General features: G+C 41.2%; 2 protein-coding genes across 4 annotated transcripts in view; one reads left to right on the top strand and one right to left on the bottom strand.

The window, feature by feature from the left end:
- Nucleotides 1-16,372, top strand: part of RANBP6 (RAN binding protein 6) — a 318,886-nt gene that overhangs the window by 39,867 nt on the left and 262,647 nt on the right. The gene's annotated exons all lie outside the window — the stretch shown is intronic.
- TPD52L3 (TPD52 like 3) lies at nucleotides 12,886-13,575 on the bottom strand. The gene has a single exon (XM_030877188.1). The coding sequence runs from the start codon at nucleotides 13,573-13,575 to the stop codon at nucleotides 12,886-12,888; it is 690 nt and encodes a 229-aa protein (XP_030733048.1).

The raw sequence follows: 16,372 nt of genomic DNA, 5'->3' as shown, positions 1-16,372 counted from the left end.
GATCCTTTTAATATATTGTCGGATTTGGTTTGCTGGCATTTTGTTGAGGATTTTTGTGTCTATGTTCCTCAGTGTTATTGGCCTGTATTTTTTGTTTTTTTGTGGTATCTTTATCTGGTTTTGCTATCAGGGTGATGGTGGCCTCACAGAATGAGTTTGGGAGTGTTCCTTCCACTGCCATGTTTTGGAATAGTTTCAGAAGGATAGGTGTTAACTCTTCTCTAAATATTTGATAAAATTTGCCTTTGAAGCCATCTGGTCCTGGACTTTTTTTTTTGGCTGTGTTGGGTCTTCATTGCTGTGTGCGGGCTTTCTCTAGTTGCGGCGAGCGGGGGCTACTCTTTGTTGCAGTGCGTGGGCTTCTCATTGTGGTAGCTTCTCTTGTTGCAAATCACATGCTCTAGGTGCACGGGCTTCAGTAGTTGCAGCATGTGGACTCAGTAGTTGCGACACATGGGCCCTGGAGTGCGCAGGCTGCAGTAGTTGCGGCGTGTAGGCTCTAGGGCATGTGTTCTTCAGTAGTTGTGGTGCGTGGGCTCAGTAGTTGTGGCTTGCAGGCTCTAGAGCACAGGCTCGGTAGTTGTGATGCACAGGCCTGGCTGCTCCACGGCATATGGGATCCTGCCGGACCAGGGATTGAACCTGTGTCCTCTGCATTGGCAGGTGGACTCTCAACCACTGTGCCACCAGGGAATTCCCTGGTCCTGAACTTTTGTTTGTTGGGAGTTTTAAAATCACAGTTTCAATTTCAGTACTTGTGAATGGTCTGTTCATAATTTCTATTTCTTCCTGGTTCAGTCTTGGGAGAATGTACCTTTCTAAGAATTTGTCCATTTCTTCAGGTTGTCCCTTTTATTGGCATATAGTTACTTGTAGTAGTCTCTTACGATCCTTTATAAATATTTCTATAGTGTCCGTTGTAACTTTTCCTTTTTTATTTCTAATTTTATTGATTTGAGTCCTCTCCATTTTTTTCTTGATGAGTATGGCTAAAGGTTTATCAATTTTGTTTATCTTTTCAAAGAACCAGATTTTAGTTTCATTGATCTTTTCTATTGTTTTCTTCATCTCTATTTTATTTATTTCTGCTCTGATCCTTATGATTTCTTTCCTTCTACTAACTTTGGGTTTTCTTTGTTCTTCTTTCTCTAGTTGCTTTAGGTGTAAGGTTAGGTTCTTTATATGAGAATTTTTCTTGTTTCCTGAGGTCAGATTGTATTGCTATACTGCTACTTCCCTCTTAGAACTGCATTTGCTGCATTCCATAGGTTTTGGATCATCATGCTTTCATTTTCATTTGTCTCTAGGTATTTTTTGATTTTCTCTTTGATTACTTCAGTGATCCATTGGTTTTTTAGTAGCATATTGTTTAGCCTCCACATGTTTGTGTTTTTTAGTTTTTTTTCTTGTAGTTGATTTCTAATCTCATAATGTTGTAGTCAGAAAAGATGCTTGATATGATTTCAGTTTTCTTAAACATTCTGAGCCTCATTTTGTGGCCCAGATCAATCCTGGAAAATGTTCTATGTGCACTGAGAAGAATGTATATTCTGCTCCTTTTGGATGGAATGCTCTATAAATATCAATTAAGTACATCTGATCTAATGTGTCATTTAAGGCCTGTGTTTCCTTATTGATTTTCTGTCTGGATGATCTGTTCATTGATGAAAGTGGGGTGTTAAAGTCCCCCACTATTACTGTGTTACTGTTAATTTCTCCTTTTATGGCTGTTAGTATTTGCCTTATATATTGAGTTGCTCCTATGTTAGGTCCATGTATATTTACAACTGTTGTACCTTCTTCTTGGGTTGATCACTTCATCATTAGGTAGTGTCCTTTCTTGTCTCTTGTAACAATCTTTAGTTTAAAATCTATTTTGTCTCATATGAGTATTACTACTCCAGCTTTCTTTTGATTTCTATTTGCATGGAATAACTTTTTCCATCCCCTCACTTTCAGTCTGTAAGTATCTCTAGATCTGAAATGGCGCTCTTGTAGGCGGCATATAAACAGGTCTTGTTTTTGTATCCATTCAGCCAGTCTATATCTTTTGGTTGGAGCATTTAATCCATTTACATTTAAGGTAATTATTGATATGTATATTCTTATTGCCACTTTGTTAACTGTTTTGGATTTGTTTTTGTAGGTGTTATTTCTTCCCTTCCTCTTTTGTTCTCTTCTCTTGTGGTTTGGTGACCATATTTAGTGTTATGTTCAGATTCCTTTTTCTATTTTGTGTGTATATATATTATAGATTTTTGATTTGTGGTTACCATGAGGTTTTGATATAGCAGTCTATATATAGATAAGATTGTTTTAAGTTGTTAGTCTTTTAATTTCAAATGCATTTCCAATATCTTGCATTTGTACTCTCCTCATGATTGCTGTTTTCTTTTTTCTTTTTTAAACATCTTTATTGGAGTATAATTGCTCCACAATGGTGTGTTAGCTTCTGCTTTATAACAAAGTGAATCAGCTATACATATACACACATCCCCATATCTCCTTCCTCTTGGGTCTCCCTCCCACCCTCCCCATCCCACCCCTCTAGGTGGTCACAAAGCACTGAGCTGATCTCCCTGTGCTATGCAGCTGCTTCCCACTAGCTTTGTATTTTACAGTTTGTAGTGTATATATGTCCATGCCACTCTCTCACTTCGTCCCAGCTTACCCTTCCCCCTACCCGTATCCTCAAGTCCATTCTCTATGTCTGTGTCTTTATTCCTGTCCTGCCCCTAGGTTCTGAAGAACCCTTTTTTTTTTTTTTTTTAGTATCCATATATATGTGTTAGCATGTGGTATTTGTTTTTCTCTTTCTGACTTACTTCACTCTGTATGACAGACTCTAGGTCCATGCACCTCATTACAAATAACTCAATTTAATTTCTTTTAATGGCTGAGTAATATTCCATTGTATGCATGTACCACATCTTCTTTATCCATTCATCTGTCGATGGACACTTAGGTTTCTTCCATGTCCTGGCTATTGTAAATACAGCTATGATTTCTGGTTTTGATATCATATTTGTGTGTGGATGATTTCCTACCTCTACTGTATGTTTGCCTTTACCAGTGAGCTTTCCATTTGTCATCTTCTTGTTGCTAGTTGTGGCCTTTTCTTTTCAGCCTAGAGAAGTTCCTTTAGTATTTGTCACAAAGCTGGTCTTGTGGTGCTGAATTCATCTAGCTTTTGCTTGTCTGTAATGCTTTTGATTTCTCTGTCAAATCTGAATGAGAGCCTTGCTGCGTAGAGTATTCTTTGTTGTAGGTTCTTCCCTTTCACCATTTTAAATATATTGTGCCACTCGCTTCTGGCCTGCAGAGTTTTTGTTGAGAAATCAGCTGATAATCTTATGGGAGTTCCCTTGTACATTATTTGTTGCCTTTCTCTTGTTGCTTTTTATTTTTTCTTTGTCTTTAATTTTTGTCAGTTTGATTACTGTGTGTCTCAGTGTGTTCCTCCTTAGGTGTATCCTGCCTGGGACTCTGTGCCTCCTGGATTTGAGTGACTATTTCCTTTCTCATGTTAGGGAAGTTTTCAGCTATTATCTCTTCAAATATTTTCTCAGGTCCTTTCTCTCTATATATTCTCCTTCTGGGACCTCTATAATGCGAATGTTGGTGTGTTTAGTGTTGTCCTAGAGGTCACTCAGACTGTCTTTCTTCTCTTTTTTAAAAAATTTGAATCTCTTTTTTAAAAATTAATTAATTAATTTATATCTTATTTTTGTCTGTGTTTGGTCTTTGTTGTTGTGTGCGGGCTTTCTCTAGTTGCAGTGAGTGGGGGCTACTCTTTGTTGCAGTGTGCAGGCTTCTCATTGCGGTGGCTTCTCTTGCTCTGGAGCACGTGCTCTAGGTGCATGGGCTTCAGTAGTTGTGGCACTTGAGCTCAGTAATTGTGGCTTGTGGGCTCTAGATTGCAGGCTCAGTAGTTGTGGTGCACGGGCTTTGTTGCTCCACAGCGTGTGGGATCTTCCTGGACCAGGGCTCGAACCTGTATCCCCTGCATTGGCAGGCATATTCTTAACCATTGCACCACCCAGGGAAGTCCCTATTTATTTTCATTCATTTTCTTTGTTCTGTTCCATGGCAGTCATTTCCACCATTCTGTCTTCTGGCTCACTTGTCTGTTCTTCTGCCTCACTAATTCTGCTATTGATTACTTTTAGCGAATTTTTCATTTCAGTTATTGTACTGTTCATCTCTGTTTGTTCTTTAGTTCTTCTAGGTCTTTGTTAAACATTTCTTGTAACTTCTTAATTTGTGCCTCCATTCTTTTTCTGAGATCTTGGAACATCTTTACTATCATTACTCTGAATTCTTTTTCAGGTGGATTGCCTATCTCCACTTCACTTAGTTGTTTTTCTGGGCTTTTATCTTGTTCCTTAATCTGGGACATATTCCTCTGCCATCTTGTTTTGTCTAGCTTTCTGTGATTGCAGTTTCCATTCCATGGGTTGCAGGGTTGTAGTTCTTGCTTCTGCTGTTTGCCCCTGTCTCATTTTGGCTTCTTCTTTGTCTTTGGTTGTAGGATACCTTTTTTGGTAGGTTCCAGCGTTTTTTTGTCAATGGTTGATCAGCAGTTAGTTGTGATTTTGGTGTTTTCTTAAGAGGCGGTGAGGTCACATCCTTCTATTCCACCATCTTGTCTCCGCCCCCAGGTATTTACAATACAAACCAAAACAGACTTGTTCTGACTGCTCGATGTCTCCATGGCAACAACCACCACAGCCGCTTGGCCCAAAGAACTCAGCAAGGCGCTTGCTCCTCCTCTGTTCCCACAACCACCACCACCTCGGAACAACGTTCCACACTCCCAGCCCACAGCACCCCAGCTGACCAGCGATACCTACCCAAGGCTCCTAGGTGCAGGTGGCCCTCAAATCCCACCATGCCTGCACTCCCTCCACCCCCTCAGTCCTCGGCATGTGTGACCTTCCTTTTTTTCTTTCTTTTCATCCACTGATCCCAATTATTGATCCTCTTCCTTCTCCCTCTACTGCCACAAACAACCTCTTCCTTCAGAGAAGGATATCTCTCTTCTCATTTTGGATCAGAACAAGGAGTCCCCTGTACTTGCCTGGTCCTGAAGTGAATACACAGAATACATGGAGTCAGATATTCTATGACATTAACAAAAAAATTTTCCCCCGACCTTCTTCTCAGTGTTGCAAGTAGGTTCTATAGGTTAAGGTCAAAACCCTAGTTAATGGTAAGTCTTTTTCTACATGAGGAACTGGTGCAAGGTTTATCCATATTTCAGTGGGAGTCATAGATTTAGGCTTTAATGATAAATGTTTCATCACTAGATGTGACTGATGGAAGTTTAGGGATGAAGAGCATGACTGTGGGGTTTGTGTAGCACAAAATAGGGTAAAATGACAGTGTGAGTAGCACCCCCTAGTGTTGAGAAGAAGCTGTAAGTAGAGGGGAGGTGGCTGGGAGAAGGGGAGTGTCGCAGAGTTTGTCTTTATTGCTTTGCTCTCAATCCACTCATGCAGGAGTAGGATCCCGAGATCCTGGGTTCAACTGTTAAGAGACTTCTGAATAAAGTGCTTAAATTAATTCAAGAGGCAGCATCCAGGGATGAAAACAAAACTAAGATGCCATCAAAAAAGACTGAGGAGAGAGGTGAAATCCAAGTGGCCAGCAATGAAAGATAGACAGTGGAGGAAGCTAGGATGAAGCAAGGGACCCCTGGTGGACCCTGGAGAGACTCCTAGCTGCTACCTGGGGGAACACTATAAGCATTTCCTTTTCTAGGACTCTCAAGCTTTATAAGGGAAGGAAACTTTTTTTTTTTTTTTTTTTTTTTTGTGGTACGCGGGCCTCTCACTGTTGTGGCCTCTCCCGTTGTGGAGCACAGGCTCCTGACGCACAGACTCAGCGGCCATGGCTCATGGGCCTAGCCACTCTGCGGCATGTGGGATCTTCCTGAACCGGAGCACGAACCTGCATCCCCTGCATCGGCAGATGGACTCTCAACCACTGCGCCACCAGGGAAGCCCAGAGAAGGAAACTTTTGAAGGCACTGAGTAAACTTGCATATCATTCCTCAGATCACCACCAATTCTGCCTGAGCTAAGGACAAGAGTGGTAAAATAAGAGTGAGAAGCCTTTGAATGCAGGTATCTGAACAGGTGAAATAATCAGAAGTAAAAGCCACAAGCCTTAACAACCAGGTGTAGGGCAGAGTTAGTCACTGGCTGCCTAGATACCCTTAAGTTTTTAATGACTTCAGACATCTCCTTGGTTTGGACCTAGTTTGATTTTCTGACTCTGGTTACTCTGATTGTTTGTTGAAGTTGATATTTGCCAATCATGCTGACCCAATTCTACATACAGACCAGGTTTCACTTATTGTCCCAACCCTGACTCCATTCTGTCCTATAGAGTTTGGTGGGATATGAGGAGGACGAAGCCAGTCAGCTCCTGGACTTTCTTCCCTCCTTTCATTTATCTATTGAACACTTACTATGTGTCAGACACTGCATTAGATGCTGGGGATATACTAGTGAACAAAACTGACAAAAATCTCTGCACTTATAGAATTTACATTCTAGTTGAAGAGGCAGACAGTAAACAAATTACAAAAATGTAATCTGTGATATATGGTTCTAAACCCAGAAATGAGGAGATGGTGGTTAAAAGTGTACATAGGGTGGCCAAAAGGGGTGACTTTTGAGTAAAAATTTGAAGGAGATTATATTAGTCTGGTAGGGCTGTCATAAAAAAAATACTACAGACTGGGGGGCTTTAATAGCAGACATTTGTTTTCTCATAGTTCTGGAGGCTGGAAGTCCAACAGCAAGGTGCTGGTAGGGTTGATTTCTGGTGAGACTTCTCTTCCTAGTTTGCATGTGGCTCTGCACTTACTAGCTGTGTATTTTTTGGAAAGTTACTTTACTTCTTTGAGTCTTGGTTTCCTAATCTGTAAAACTGGAATAATAAAGAATCTACCTCAAAGAGCTATAGTAAGGATTAAATGAATTAAAGCCTGAAATGTGTTAGAATAGTTTCTGGTCCATAGTAAGTAGCAGATAAATGTTAGCTCTTATTATTATAAATGTTTGCCTTCCTGGAAATTATATACATTACCAACTAGCCAATCTTTGGTAACTCCAAATGTGTGGGTTGCTTGTCTCCTCTCCTGTAAGGTTCAGATGGGCTTATCAGGCTTTCACAGACAGCAGCGTAGAGTCACAAATCAAAGGGCAAACGAAGTCCATTAGGAAAAGATAAGAGCCATTTGATGGGAACACTTGATTTGAATAAAAAATTCACAGGGCCCGAGGTAGGTTCAAAGTTTGGGGTGTAGAGAACCAAAGGTTTGGAGTCAGACAGAGGCAGGGCAGAGTACAGAGGAAGAAGGAGAGTTCAGTGTGACAGCAGGCCAGAAAGAAATGAGATGGTGTTCAGTATGGCTGCTGCAACGCCTCACCCCACTCCCCTAAACTCCCCACCCAACCCACTCAGGAAAGCTTCATGAAAGGCCCTGACCAGGGTCTAGGATAATTTTGCAGTGGGAGGCTGATTCCCACTACCATTTTTCTAGCTCCATAAAATCTCCATGGTATTAAGTACCATGGGAGAGAGAGCCAAGGTGCCAACCAGCAGGTGTCTAATATTTCTGTTTTGGGGACTGGGAGATAATATGTAAAAGTGGGTAAAGGTCTAGATGGACTAGGCTCAGCAAGGACCAAGGGAAGGCAGGATGAATATGCAGAGATGGGAATAATTAGATATCAGCTTCCATAGGGTGGATAAAGATTTTGAATTTGCTAAGGAAGACATATGTTTCATCTGTCTTGGAGCAGATGTTTCATCTCCAGTACAGCCTCAATCCAATAGTCATTGGTGCCTTTGAAGGTATTTTATACACCTTCATTGGTAGTCTCTGGCTTTTCTAGGTACCAACCACTAGGGTGTTACTAATAATCAGGAATTTTGAGGTAAATAACAGTCTGGAAGCTATAAGAGTTATGGAATGGTATATGTTGGGTAATGAAGCAATACTGTGAATTATTATATGAGATTTTTGTGGTGATAAGGAACATTGACCAGCCAAATTGTCTGTAAGAAGTGTTTACAGGCTGGCATGGAGGCATAGTGCCTTTTGCTTGTGTTTGTGGAGATCGAGGGACCATTTTGTAGGGCAGCTTCCTGTTGCTTGCTTTTCTGTATAATAAAAAATTTGGGTGGTCTTTGTCCCTGATTCCTTGTAAGGGGACTCTAAATCCTTGGAATTCCCTGAGTGATAAGAGTGTCTTTGTTATTCATGGTAGGTCCCTGGATAGTTTCAGGATGGGGGCTGGCAGTGCTGGAAAGACCCAACCATGTGATTAAGGTTTGGGGATTTGAGTCACTTTATATTAACCTGACCTCCCAACCTCTGGAGAAGGCAGCTGGAGACTGAGTTCAATCATTTGGCCAATAATTCAATCAATCATACCTATGTAATGAAACCCCAATAAAAACTCTGGACACCTGAATCTGGACACCTGAGCTTGCTAGTTTGGTAATCATACATTGATGTGCTGGCAGGATGATGCATCCTGAGGACATGGAAGTTTCAGGTTTCCTCTGAGATCTCATTCTTTGTGCTTCTTCATTTGGTCAATCTTGATTTGTATCCTTTATAATAAAACTGTAATCATAAGTACAGGGCTTTCCTGAGTTCTGTGAGTCATTCCAGTGAATTATGGTGTCTGAAGGAGTAGTAAGAACCCTGAAGGTTTGTAGCTAGTTGGTTGGAAGTGTGGGTGGCCTCAGTTACAATACAAGTTTCTAAGTCAATATTAGGATATTTGAAGCCATACCATGAAGTTAAAACATGAAAAATCTATATCTATATGACTGTAGAGACCAGTTTCAACCCAACTGAGACTTTTAATCTCTTAGTTATAATGTTCTAGAAAGAAAGTTTGGCTTAGCCAAGTCTAACTTAGGTAACATTTTTTTCTCCAATTAACTGCAAGTTTTAATGCCATGGGTCTGAGGCAAGGTAGCCAGGATTGGGGTAGAGGTGACCCAAACCTTCAGCTTCCAGGTGGTCATTTATTTGGGTGATAGTATAGATAAACAGGGAAGGAACTTTTAAATTCCCTGGTGAACTCTCAGGAATTTGTCAGACATTTCTGACTGTTTTAGGGACTTGCTTAGTAATTTCTGAGAGATGACCAAGTGCCATGGTAGTGTCTCATAGTAGCTGGCCAAGGTGCATCATTTTGAAGGCATTCTTCCACTTTTCACTTGCCTTATGTGAATGAGGCTCTAGGCACTGGAAGTCGTGGCATCATCAAGCCTCCTATCAATAGATCTGGTCAGAAGGAGTGGGACATGGTCTCAGATGGTAACTGCGGCCCCAGTAATTTTGATAGAGGGGCACTCATCAATTTTCTTACATTGGAATTCATGGACAAGAACTGAAATTCCATGGCCCAGGTGCGACTGACCTCATTCCTTAGCAGAAGCAACAAATGGCATCATTGTGCCCTTGATGGGTAAGGCCATCAAGCACATTGCCTAGCACTATCAGAAGACCTACACAGTTCTGGATCACTGCTCAGCTCTCTGCAGTCCATGCAATTCATGAGAGTAGGTATGTGATATATTTTCTCTCAAATCTGAAGGTTAGAATAAAGTAGTTTCCAGAAGTGCAGGTGAATTTCTCTGGGAGTGATGCTTGCAGTATGCTGGGGTATGTATGATGCTAACGAACAAGGGCTTGGTACTCTACTCGCATTCTTGCCAGCTGCGTGGAGAGTGTCATCTGTGGGAGTTGGAACTTTCAACCTTGTCTCTACCTTCCAGTCCAGCCCCTTCACTCATATGAGCAATGGAAGACCAAGAAAACTGAGAGCCTCAGGGAATTTTGTTCCAACATTACTCCCAACCAGTGGTTCTCAGGGGTTGAGCCGGATGGGGCATTTTTGAGGGTTCACATATTCTGAGAACTATTGGAAATTGCATCCTGAAGTGGCCTAGTTAAAATAAAATAGACTGAGGCTAGGCTACAAAATCCAAATAGGGCTAGATGAGCAGAAGTGATCAAATTATAAAGGTGAACAGGCTAGGGAATGAGGGTCAGCAATGCATGCGAAGGGTAGAAGCAAGTGGAAGAAAGAAAATCTGGAGGAAACCTTTGACCCAAAGTCCACATGCTCATGAAGGCATTTTATTTGGTATCCATGGCTGTTGATGCAGGTATGCTGGAATCCAATAGAAGAGCCAAAGCAAAATGAATGTGCAGCTCCAGCATTGTCAGTATCAAGTCTTTTCAATTTTACATCTTTATCTACTTGCAAATCTGTCCTTCCCTCTCTCCTGTGCAGTTGCTTTCTAAGTTTTGGAGATTCTATCTCTTCAATACTTCTCAATCTACGTCTATGGTGACTAGAATGATACATCTAAAACATGAATTTGATTTAAGTACCTTCAAAGCCTCCTCATTTCCTACAGGATTAAATACTAATGTCAGATAGCATATAAAGAAGACTATTTATGATCTTGCCCCTGCTTATTTCTCCATCCTCGTCTCTCACCACTTCCCCTCTCTCTCTAGCCACAATGACTTATTGATATTTCCTGGAACATGCCATTCTATTACATTCCTTCATGACTTAGTTCCTCTGTATATTGTCTGGAATGTTCTACTCTTGTATGTCTGGCAAATTCCTACTAGTCCTCTAAGACTTTATGCCTCTCTGAATTCTTTTCTGACTACCAAGGCATAGTTGAACACCCATTCTTTACAGATGTCTTCTATTTTAGCACCTACTGCAATGAGTTGTAATGATTGAAAATCTGTTTCTAGAGAGCATGGGCCATGTCTAATTGATTTCTGTGGTTTCAGAGCCTGGCACAGTGCCTGACACATAGTAGGATCTCAAATTATCTCTGAATGGGGAAGTGAAATGCTTTAAAAGCAGGAGAAACTTGTCAACAAGTTCATGTTGTTGATAATCTCTTGGATTCAAGGTTTGATGTCTGAAGTATGTGATATTGATTCCTTCATTAATTCAACAAGTGTTTATTGAACATCTACTGTAAGCCAGGCATGGGAATACAATGATAAACAAAAATAGTTGTGTTCTTCACTGCTCTCAGGGGGTTGAGGATTTATTGGGGGAAACTGTTACAGCATTTGTTTGAATTACTACATAAAATAGAACATATTCTGGGTTTGTCTCATCATATCAGCTGGAGATTTTCTCTAACACAAGGCTTTCTGCAATATGGAGTCAAAGCCTTTGCCTGTTGGGCTACTTTGGCTTCATGAATGATGCAAGTTTCTCTCTAGTTCTTCAGCACATAAAACTACAACAAATTAAAACACAACATGTAAAATAGTTGAACATCTTATTTTAATCCAAGCAAAACGTTGTCCTCAGAAATATGTGGACTTTACATCAATGACTTTATAGTTTACCAAGTGCTTTTGCATTTATAGTGGTATTTGGTTTTGCTTGTAGGAAAACCAAAGGAATATAGGGGGAGCGTTCAAAAATCAACAAAACAGGATCACTTTCTTAGGCTGTAGGGACTATCTTTAGACAGTGAGACATTATCAATATATATACTCAAGAAAATAAAGATTCTAGTCCCCCTGCTAAAAGCCAATATAAGACACAAACTTTTAACCTGCATGTTACTGGAGGAACGAAAGAAGCTGCCAGGTCCTGGCATGTTGAAAATAGAAAAAAACAAAAACCCAAAAAATCCAAAACATAGCTCCTGTGAAAATCAGATATGAGAAAGTTCAAACAAACCCAAACCAGGTTACTGTTCCTACAGGCTCCTACTATCTTGATATCCCCTGAGGGTTGGGTTCTGTTTCCTTCTCCGTTGGGGTTAGCTATAAACAAGGATAAACTTGGAGTCAAGGTGACCAGTGATGTACAGTCAGTTAGGTCCGTTCAAAGGCATACTGGCCAGAATTGCAGGGGATAGACATTCTGTTTTAAATGTCACTTAAGACAGGGGTTTATCTTTCTTGAATTTGGCTATCCTATTTTCCCTTCAGTCCCCCAGCTGAAGGTGATAACTAACTAGGAATTGCCGCAGAACGGAGAAGCAATTTTCTTTCTTTTAGGTAGCATGCTGCTGTGGCAGAGACACATGGCCCCAAGGATTCAATTATAAAACTCTCATTTTGATGTATAAAAAGATTACAAACAAAGCACAGGGTAAAATAAAGTTGCAATTACAGCTTGAGTCCAAAGTAGTTGACAATCTCCTAAATTGAAGCTAAAGTTATTTTGCTTAATTAGGAGTCAAAAAAATCATTTCATAAAAGTCATAGTATTATGTACCAGTTAGTCTATTAATATTTTTCCTTCTTTCTGAGGGTCTCAGAGAAAAACAACATTTTTCTTGATCATCTTTTTAAGATAAAAATCGTAGGCCAGGTAGAGCTTTCAAGCTTCTTTCTAGGATTTAGGAAAGAAAGGAAGGAAATGGGGAGAGGATAAAATTGCAGATTATTTCATACCTTTTACCAGTTCTAAATAGAAACTTACTTTGGCCTTTTGATGCACTGGTTTTTCCAAAAAAGGAGTTTTGGCTTTGGCCTAAAATCCCTCTGGAACCATTGTCCTGTCTATTTAAATGCAACCCCAGGAAGGCTAGTATAGTGATACATTTCACATATAAACTTTAGTGTAAAATAACTTAGTGTACAAAACGTTGGATTCTTTATCTCAACAGCAGCAAATATGTATGTACAAATGGGAGCTACTTTTCTCAAAACCAGACTCTGTCCATTTCCTGAATTAACTTTACCATTGTTGTTTGGTTGTTGTTTTTGATGGGCAGAGGTGCAATTGGGATGAGGGAAGGGAGTTCTTGCACTGGTCAAGTGGCCAGGCAAATTTACCAAGGAGCTCACTCTGGCTCCAGAAAGGGGAGTAGGTCATCCCTACTTCCCGGAACTGGATCACTCCCACTCCCTGAAACTGGGAGCAGATCATCCCCACTCCCCGCTGAAGAAGGAAGGCAGTCACTGCCTAGCTCTCTGCCACCTGCGACTCTGGACTTGATTGTTCCCTTAAGACCTTCAAAGGATCTGAATGTGGCCGATTTCTTCATGTCTCCAAGCTTCCTGCAGATGGCAGAGCCCATGGTGGACAGGGCAGCTGACGTCTTTTGTTTCATGTAGGCTTTGGAGACCTGAGCATCGTGCCAGCTCTTGGACAGATTCTGCCTCAGCCCCACCAAGGCCGTCAGGTACAACTTCCTCTTGAGCTCCATGCAGCGTCTCTCTTTGGCTGCCAGCGCACAGCGTAGGGTTACGATTTCTGCCTCCAATTTACCAAGCTCAGATTTGAGCCCCTTTTTCTCTGCCTCTGTGAGATCCTCTGGTTTGGCAGTCTGGTGGGATTCATACGTGGCCGCAGAGGTCTCTATCATGGCGCCTGGCATAGACTGAGAAAGAAGTTCTTCATGAAGGGAGTCCAGGTCCAATTCTTGGTAGAGATAGTCGAACTTATGGCCAGAGGAAAGGTAGTCTTGGCCAGCAGAGTCGAAGTCTAGGCCTTCGGGGTCAGACTGTAGGGTGGGGTGGGACGGATCCATAACTTGGCCAGTGGAATGGACGCTGTGGCCAGTGGGTCAGTGTCCTGGCTGCGGAATAGATGCCTTGGTTTACCAGGTCCACTTCCGGGTGGGGTTGGGGGTGTGGCTGGGGGTTAGGGTAGGTTGGGTTGGGGTCGTGGAGGCGGAGGTGGGACTTCTGGCCCGAAGGGCTCGGAGGACAGAACTTGGACTCAGTCTGTGTACGTCCAATGCTCATAGTGGTTTAGAAATCACAACGTCCCTGTGAGGTAGGTGCTTCCACAGTTGTCAGGGAGGAGAAATATTTTCCCTCCTGCCTCAGAGGTGACTCGTCCTGCCCTTCAAACCAAGTCTGACTCCCCTTACGGACCTCTTTCCACCACAGCAGCCATTTTTAAAACCTTGAAAATCAGTTGAACTTTTTGTGCTAACAGAAATTTATGACAAAGCCTCATACATACAATAAATAAAAGCTGCCTCAAAGTGGGGAAGGGAGTCTAGGACTCCTGGTCTTGTACCCTCCCAATTTTCCCTTCCCAGGTTCCCAAAGAGGCCTGAGAAACTCCTGGCACCACTCATAAGGTGTATATGAAGGCCCCTCGAAACTCTTAAGTCCAACAGTGCTCCCATGGCATGAAGTATCAACAGTGCCAAAGGCTTGGGATAGTGGAACTTAGAAAGTGAGTTTGACCAGTCACAATTGTCTGTTATTTTGGGGAGGGAAAGGGAGGGAGAATGAGTAAATCTATAATAGTTGTGTCAAGTTTAAGCTTAAGAAAAGCAAACGCTACTGTACTATGAGAATTTAAGAGAGAAGAAATAAGATATATGCAAATAGACAGTGCATGGGTTTTCAATGTTGCAGTTGCATTTTCTTTCTTTTCCAAGCATCCCCTTACATTTCTGAAGGCATGTGTGTCCATATACATGGTTATCAGTTGTGGGAGGTGTTCTGCACAGAAAAGTAGTAGTAGTTGAACAGGCTCTGTCAGGATGCCGACGTACCATGTCCCCTACTTCTATTCAGAGCTGGTAATTTATACAGTGGAAAAATCAGGACTTCAACCCAGTAATGGCAGGTGGTCAGGTATCATTTAGCTCATTGCCTGGCTGCCTGTTACCAGGGAATGGCCTTGAGCAAGTCTTAGTTTCTAGTGGTTTTGTTGGATATTCTGGTAGTTCTTGCAAGCATGATCTTGTGGAACCTGATATGATCCTCAGCAAATTTCAGCTGTTTGCCATACTCATGTCTATGTAGCTATAATGAAACATCTAGCTGGGCATCCAAACCAACTTCAAACCTTTGGATTTATACTTAATAATCCTTTCACATAGCTCAGTAGTGTTTATTATTGTCTTACTTTGAAGTATGTGCCTCCTTGGATTAAAAAATGAGGATTGTCCTTGTTGGAAACATGAAGGCTAATGAGGGATTTGGCTGTGTGTATAAAGGCCTGAAAAGGGCAGTAAGGACTGCCTAGAAACTGTTTTGTTCCAGAGGCTGAACTCTTCCTCAGTCGCCTGCAGAATCGCTAGTGGTTTCAGGAATGTTCTGACCCTGAACCAGTGCTCTTCTTTTAAAACTGAGGATGAAGGGTAAAGAAACTCCTGAATTACACGGAGCATACATTTGTCTATTCCAAGTTGAGATTCCAGATAACCAGATTTGAGCTTGCACTTGATTTTCCTTCTCTGAATTGTTTCAGCCACCAACCTCACTACCTATTTTCTTATTTCTATGTTTCCTCACCCTTCAGTTCAAAGTATGAAATCTTTTGTTAAGCTGTGATTCTTTTTGGTAGGGTAATGATTTCCCTCATAGCAAAATTTACCTGACCTATCTGAGCAACTTCGTTTCCATATCCCAAATCAAAACATGGCCTCTGAATATTGTCCATAAAAAGAAATGAAATTGAGTTATTTGTAGTGAGGTGGATGGACCTAGAGTCTGTCATACAGAGTAAAGTAAGTCAGAAAGAGAAAAACAAATACCATATGCTAACACGTATATATGGGATTAAAAAAAAAATGGTTCTGAAGAACCTAGGGTCAGGACAGGAATAAAGACGCAGATATAGAGAATGGACTTGAGGACATGGGGAGGGGGAAGGGTAAGCTGAGATGAAGTGAGAGTGTGGCATGGACATATATACACTACCAAATGTAAAATAACTAGCTAGTGGGAAGCAGCTGCATAGCATAGGGAGATCAGCTCGGTGCTTTGTGACCATCTAGAGGGGTGGGATAGGAAGGATGGGAGGGAGATGCAAGAGGGAGGAGATATGGGGATATATGTATATGTATAGTTGATTCACTTTGTTATAAAGCAGAAACTAACACACCATTGTAAAGCAATTGTACTCCAATAAAGATGTTTTAAAAAACCCAAAAAACAAAACAAACAAAGAAAAACATAGCCTCTGGAAAGGGGCCTCCTAGCTAGTAATATTCTGACCTCCTGAGTAGGCCTGGAAAAATAAGTTACACAGTGGAACAGTCCATTTTATTAGGCTTATGCATAACCACATACAAAACAACACATAGGTTTTGAAAACGTAGATCTATCAAATGAAATTTTACTTAATTTATAGTGAATCTAACCAACTGTTTGAATAAACTATCTTTTTAAGATGTAAAATACCAAACTATTGCCCCATGATTTTAGAACCTCAGCTCTCTAGATTAGACAATGAAATAATCAGTATTCCACAGAAAGGCTCACAAACCTGTTCATCTGAAACTGAAAGCTTTTTGATGCTATTTGTGTACTAAAAACAGCCAAAATATTTGATTCAGTAACCTCTGAAGAAAGAGATTG

Source organism: Globicephala melas, chromosome 6 (genome assembly GCF_963455315.2).
Source record: "Globicephala melas chromosome 6, mGloMel1.2, whole genome shotgun sequence".
NCBI classification, from domain to species: domain Eukaryota; kingdom Metazoa; phylum Chordata; class Mammalia; order Artiodactyla; family Delphinidae; genus Globicephala; species Globicephala melas.
The sequence above is the reverse complement of the archived record's forward strand: the minus strand, read 5'-3'. Positions and strand labels throughout refer to the sequence as shown.